Genomic DNA, 7,022 nt, shown 5'->3' on the forward strand with positions numbered 1-7,022 from the left:
TCCAAATCCAAATCGGAACACGCACCTAAGTCCAAAATCACCATACGAAACTATTGACATCATTAAAATTCTATTATAAGGCCGTTTGCTCAAAAGTCAACTCTTTGGTCAACTATTTCCATTTAAGCTTCAAAATGAGAATTTCTCTTTCAATTATGAAACTCGACCACACCCGCAGGTCATAGTACATATTATATAATTGCCCAAGACCTTAAGTCGTTGAACAGGGCGTTAATTTTTAAAATGACAAGTCGGATCGTTACAAGAATAGTTTGACAACATACCATTTGAAATAATTCTTGAGTAGCTGATATAAATTGAGTCATATATTCCTAAGACTATCCTAATTTGCACTATGTTCTCTATGTTTCTTCTTCTAATAGGTGCTTTTCCAATATTTTCCAATACGTGATGGTACAAGCCAAGATGTGATGACACTAAAAAACGTGATATGATTTTTCTCGATGAGTCATTGCAAAATCATGATTTTCTAAATATATGATAAAAATCTCCCCCTTCCCCCCTCTTTGTCTGTGTGGGGGGTGGGGGAGGGATGGGGGTTATATTTATGCCAAGCTTTGTTAACCGCGATCGTGAAGAAGGAGGGCTGGCGATCGCGAAGAAGGAGGCCGCGATCGCATGGCTTATTTTGTCCTAAATTTCTCATCTAAAAATCTTAACTTTTAGACAATTAGAGATATTTGTGTCTCGAAAAATTAAACTGAAAAACTAAAATTCAGGATATACTTGCTAATTCCTAAATAGCAGCGTTTTAAAGTGGCTATCTAGTGTCATTTCTACTAGTTTTAATAGGTTTGATCAAGTCATAATACTTATAATTAAGGTACACAAATAGGAAAATAGGCTAGTTACCCTTAACGATTCTAGTCCTTGATCTTTATATGTCTTTCCTGGAGAATGAGTGATTTTATTACTTATTTTTCTTGTTTGAAAAATATTTTCCCTTCTCTTGATAGGGAGAACATTTTTCTCCAATTGGAGAAAAATGAGTTCACGAGGAAAATATTTTCCAAAATATCTAAGTCAATAAAATATGGAAAAATTAAAAAATATTTCATACCAAACACACCCATAGTGTACAATATTTTCTCAGTTGGCTCGCGAGGACAATGATGGAAATTCAAAGGATAAATTTGGTTTCACCCATCTATAAATACCTAATTTAACACAAAAATATCCAATTAGCAAGAGAAGGAGAGATGGAAGTTGCTAAAATACTTCACATGAATGGAGGAATTGGAGACACAAGCTATGCAAAAAACTCTAAGCTCCAGGTATCATCAAACACCTTTTTATTCCTAATGGAGTTATAAACTCGCAACAATTATAAATAACAAGTTCTTATGAATTTTACTTATATATACTGATAGTGTAAAAGGTACAGTGTAAAACGTATAGTTATCATTTATGTGATCTGATAGTATTTCTTATCTTATCGGAACATAAAGCTTAGACTTATTTTCTTTTACTTAACTAGCGTTTGGACATAAATTTTGTTGAAACTTGAAAAAGCAACGGCCAACAACAATCGCCGGAATTTCAAATTTACTTGAATGATCTTCCTGGGAATGATTTAAATACCATTTTCCGCTCGTTGCCAGAATTCCATGAAGATTTGAGGAGAGAGAATATGGGAGATGATGGAATATTTGATCCTAATTGCTTTGTTGCAGGAGTTGCTGGTTCATTCTACAAGTTTAAAATATTAGAAAGAGTATATTTATTTATTTAATTATATTATTAACACACTCCTGACGTGCGAGCTTAAAATAATGGAATATTGTATGTAGTGTTGAATCCAACCTGAAGCTCTTGCATATGGATTCTAGGAGATGATGATGCAATTTTTCTTATTTTGCGGTATAAAATAATTTTGTGAGCAAACTTGAAGAAAAAGAACTTGAAAATTTATATAAAATCATAATCCTATAGTATTTGTTTCTTTTTATAATATTGTTTTTTTGAAATCAATACTATAGGTGTCAAATGCGGATTTAGGATATATAGGATAGGTTGTGCATAAGTTTAACTTAACCCTTTGCTTTCTGGGGTGGAGCTACAAGTGTAGCTAAGCTCAGACCCTATATTTTATTAAAAGATCTATTTAGTAAGTTATCTTGTCTTACATTTCAAAATTGATAAATTAAAATAATAAAGGGTAGCCCGTACACAAAGCATTCTGTATTAACGCAGGGTTCGGGAAAGACCCGCATTCCTAGGGGTGTGATGTAGACAACCTATTCTAATGCAAGCATTAGTATGACTGCTTCCACAACTCGATCCCGTGACCTATAGGTCACACGAAGACAATTTTCACATTACTCAAAGGCAATTAAAATATAAAGCATATATATAATATGATCATACTTATTTTGAATAAGTACTGATCGACGCTAACTTTCATTTCTCCTCTAATAGGTACCTGTTGGAATAGAGAATAACAAAGGAAATATTCACGTGGCAAGTACAAGCCCACTAGATGTGATTGAAGCATATTGCGAGCAATATGAAAGAGATTTTGTAAATTTTCTCAAGTTACGCTCAATAGAATTGGTGAAAGGTGGGCGTATGGTATTGACTGTGATGGGCAGAAAAAATGAAGATCGCTTTAGCAAAGCTTCTTGCTTCCTGTTGGAGCCTATGGTCAGGGCTCTCAATGGACTGATTGCAGAGGTAAAACCAAACTTTTAAAATACACATATAATTCTATACATAGTCATGGTATGAACTTTGTTAATGGATTCTTAGCTTTCCTATTGATCTTGATTAGTTCTAGTTTTGTTTTTTCTTGGTTGAGAGTTATCTTTTTGGACCAGATCCTTTTTTATACTGCAATTTTATTTTATGTGGTAGTCCTGTTTGATTGGTGATAAAGTTTAAAAAAGAAACGAGATTGTGGTCTTAAACATGCCAATTTTCGTAGATATAAAGGCATGTCATTAGAAACAGTAAAATATAAAGTGTAAAGTTAATAATTTTAAACATTGTTGTAAATGTGACTCTTAACCGCTCCTCTATCTATTACTAACAATTAACCACCAACAGCAACCTCTAGCGGAAAATTACCACTACCAACCTTCGTCGATGCACAACAACCCTATATAGAAGACCACCACTACCTCCCACCACCACCACCAATTCTGTTGCCGCTAGCTTTTAAATTATCTTAATAAATCATATAATTTTTACAACAAAGATATGAAATCAAATTCACACATCTTAAATTTAAGAAAAACAAATGAAACCTAAATTATCATTAAATCAAGGGATCTTTACATAAATAGCCGGTCATATTCATTTTTTACTTTGTCTAGCTAAATACATATGTTATATATTGATTATGCACAAATTATGCATATAATATACCTTCACTAGCTATTTTAGTTTAAGCAGTTGGGTGAACGGCTATTTGGGTTAATTCTTCTAAAATTATCAATATGTTATTTTTATGTCTACGGAAACAACCTCTCTACATGCACAAGGTAGGGATAAAGTCTATGTTCATATTACCCTTCCTTAATTCCCTTGCGTACTGGATATGTTGTTGTTGTTGATGTTATTGATATTCATGAGTAAAATAATGAATGCAGGGATCAATAGAAGAAGAGAAAGTGGTTGCATTCAACACTCCTATATACTGTCCATCTCCTGCAGAAGTGAAGTTTATAATTGAAAAGGAGGGATCTTTCACCATTGATGTCTTGAATACTTCAGAAATCCATATGGATTCTTCTGATGAATACAATGTGACACAGTGCATGAGAGCTTTTATTGAGCCTTTACTTGTCAGCCATTTTGGTGATGAATTGAATATGGATCAAGTGTTCCACAAGTGCAGAGAGATTTTTGTCAGTGGCATAGCAAAAGAGAAGACTACGTGCACAAATGTTGTTGTCTCCTTGACCAAAACAAACTAGGGCAATTAGTTCATGCCCTCCAACCTACCCTTAATTATTCCCTTATATAACCTAAATAGCCGTCTATCCAGCCGTTTAAATTAAAAATAGTTGGCGATATAGAATATATATGTATAATCCATGTATCAGTGCATAAAGATATGTGTATGCCAGCTAAAAAGAATAAACAGTGAATAAAGCCAGCTATTTATATAAATGTTCCTTATATATCATGAGTTCCTCAAGTGCAGAAAGATCTTTGTCGATGGCATAGCAAAAGAGAAGACTATGTTCATAACTGTCGTTGTCTCCCTGATCAAAACAAACTAGGGCAATTAGTTCATGTCCTCGAACCCTACCCTTAGTTACTCCCTTGTTTAACCTAAATAGTCGTCCATCAAATTACTTAAATTTAAAAAAAAATCCGGCGATACTTAATATATATGTATAATCCATATATAGTATGTGTATAACTATTTACAATTGGTGCACAATCACCCTACAACTAGTCAAATAGATCATCAATACGCGACAATGGGTACTTGTTCTTAATAGTGACTTTGTTCAATTGGCGATAATCAATACACATCCGCATTGTTACATCCTTCTTCTTCACAAATAATACCGGTGCACCCCAAGGCGATACACTCAGTCTGACGAACCCCTTGTCTAGTAACTCCTCAAGCTATTCTTTCAATTCTTTTGGAGCCATGCGATACGGTGGGATAGATATAGGCTGGGTATTTGGACATAAATTTTGTTGAAACTTGAAAAAAAAAATTCGAAATTGTGTTGAAAAAGGTCAAATAATGAAAAGTTGACACTGTATAGCCACTCTCAAAATAATACCCGAAAAATATATATTTTTTGTATATATAAATATTCTGTATGTTTCGTAGAAAATACACATCTAAATTCTTTTATACAGTTAGTGCATATAAAAGTAAACTCATTTCCTTATATTTACAGCAAAAGGTGATTCTCATGACAAAGCCAATATTAGAGGAAGCCATATCTGCACTCTACCGCAGCCTTTCCCCAGAAACCATTTGTATTGCGGAGTTAGGTTGTTCCTCTGGACCTAATACTCTTTTGGTGGTCACACAACTTATTAGCGCTATTCGCGAAGAATGCAAAAGCAACGGCCAACAACAACAATCGCCGGAATTTCAAATTTTCTTGAATAATCTTCCTGCTAATGATTTTAATACCATTTTCTGATCGTTGCCAGAATTCCATGAAGATTTGAGGAGACAGAATATGGGAGATGATGGATATTTGATCCTAATTGCTTTGTTGCGGGAATTGCTGGTTCACTCTATAATAGACTTTTCCCTTCCAAGAGTCTGCACTTTGTTCACTCCTCTTACAGTGTCCACTGGCTTTCCCAAGTATGTTTTTGTATTGTTAAGTACTCATGAATTCATCTCATCTACGTAGAAGTTTAAAATATTATAAAGAGTATATATTTACTTATTTAATTATAATTTTAACACACTCCTGACGTGCGAGCTTAATTCAAGCAAAGAGTTAGTGAGGGCCGGAACGGAATATCGTATGTAGTGTTGAATCCAATATGAAACTCTTTCGAACAAGCCATCCTTTTGAATGTGCGTCTACATTCCTAGACAGTTCCATGAAATTTGACCAAGTCACCATTCCTACAGTGCACGCCTACACGCCCGTCACCTAGCATGTGCGTCACCTCAAAACAAATCACATAACACATAATCCGGGGTTTCATACCTTCAGGACCAAATTTAGAACTGTTACTTACCTCAACCCGTGTAATTCTTTATTCGGCTATGCCCTTGCCACGAGAATTGATCTCCGAAAGCCTCATATCTAGCCACAATTAATTCGATTCAGTCAATATCAATTATTGTAATTAATTCCATAAGAAAATACTAATTTTCCAATAAAATTCGAAATTAACTCAAAAAATTGCCCGTGGGGCCCATGTATTGGAACCCGACAAAAGTTACAAAATATGAACGCTCATCCAACCACGAGTCTAACCATATAAATTTCACCAAATTTCGACATCAACTCGACCCTCAAATCTTCAATTAAAATCTTTGAAGATTTATACCATTTTCAACCCAATCTTTACCCATTTGAACTCGACACTCTTTCAATAAACCTTATTGATACGTATAAATAATACTCTTACACCCAAGAATCATACTCTTAATCGCCCATCTTTACCCAAACTCGAAATTGAAGATTAGGGGTTAGAACCTTACATTTTAGGTGAATATCTTGTGATATTTTCTTGTTGGATTTCAAAGCTTGAACAAGATCTTGATGAACAAAGTACATGAGCTTCTTCCTCTCTTTAGAATACTCTCCCTTCTCTCTAAAAATATCAGATTTTTGCTACAAAATGAGCTTCAAGAGCTATGAATCGAAGTTGGATCGGGTTATAAAATCCCAAAAAAATGAAGCTCCGGATAGGATATGTGGTCGCATATGCGACCACAGATTGGATATGCGGTCCGCATATCGGCCGCAAAATTGGCCTCCGGAACTGGGAAACACCTGCTTGGGTTTGCGGTCACTATGCGGCTCGCAGACCTGTTCTGCGGTCACATAATGAACCACAGAACAGTTCTACGGTCGCATAGTCGACCGCAGAATGGAATCCAAAACGACCCCTTAACTGCCTTACTCTGAGGTCATTTTGCGGTCCGCAGAAACGCATTTTTTCTGTCACAAATTTTGTTTACTCCCCAGTGCATTGTTCAACCCAAAAAGTCCGACCCGCAAAAAATTTGTATAACCTTTATACTAATTGATCTACCTCGGCACCATAAAACCTTAATTGTCTTAGAAAATATTCTCCGGGGTCATTACACATAAGACAACATCCGGTCAATCTTTCAACTTAAATTCTAAACCTTGGAACTAAGTATTCCAAAACCTCACTGGACCCGAACCAATTATCTCCGGCAAGTCACATAACAAATGTAAGGCATAAATTGAGCAGTAAATGGGGGAATGGGATTGTAATGCTCAAAACGACCGGTCGGGTCGTTACAGGTTTAATGTCGTGTTGGAGTATGTGAGCAATTTGCATATGGATTCTAGGAGATGATGCAATTT

General features: G+C 35.2%; 1 protein-coding gene across 1 annotated transcript; it reads left to right on the top strand.

The window, feature by feature from the left end:
* Positions 1-1,166: 1,166 nt before the first annotated feature.
* LOC142179012 (S-adenosyl-L-methionine:benzoic acid/salicylic acid carboxyl methyltransferase 2-like) lies at positions 1,167-4,134 on the top strand. The gene is made up of 3 exons (XM_075248820.1): positions 1,167-1,295; positions 2,440-2,694; positions 3,612-4,134. Exons 1-3 carry the CDS (start codon positions 1,221-1,223, stop codon positions 3,936-3,938), a joined length of 657 nt encoding a protein of 218 aa, XP_075104921.1. The 5' UTR covers positions 1,167-1,220; the 3' UTR covers positions 3,939-4,134.
* Positions 4,135-7,022: the final 2,888 nt, after the last annotated feature.

Source organism: Nicotiana tabacum, unplaced genomic scaffold (genome assembly GCF_000715075.1).
Source record: "Nicotiana tabacum cultivar K326 unplaced genomic scaffold, ASM71507v2 Un00162, whole genome shotgun sequence".
Lineage (NCBI taxonomy): Eukaryota > Viridiplantae > Streptophyta > Magnoliopsida > Solanales > Solanaceae > Nicotiana > Nicotiana tabacum.

What these genes read in the sequence shown, in the direction of transcription:
- LOC142179012 (XM_075248820.1), top strand. Translation starts at nt 1,221, where the DNA reads ATGGAAGTTGCTAAAATACTTCACATGAATGGAGGAATTGGAGACACA. An exon ending in CAAAAAACTCTAAGCTCCAG is followed by an intron (nt 1,296 to 2,439) that starts GTATCATCAAAC and finishes CTCCTCTAATAG; the next exon opens with GTACCTGTTGGAATAGAGAA. An exon ending in TCAATGGACTGATTGCAGAG is followed by an intron (nt 2,695 to 3,611) that starts GTAAAACCAAAC and finishes TAATGAATGCAG; the next exon opens with GGATCAATAGAAGAAGAGAA.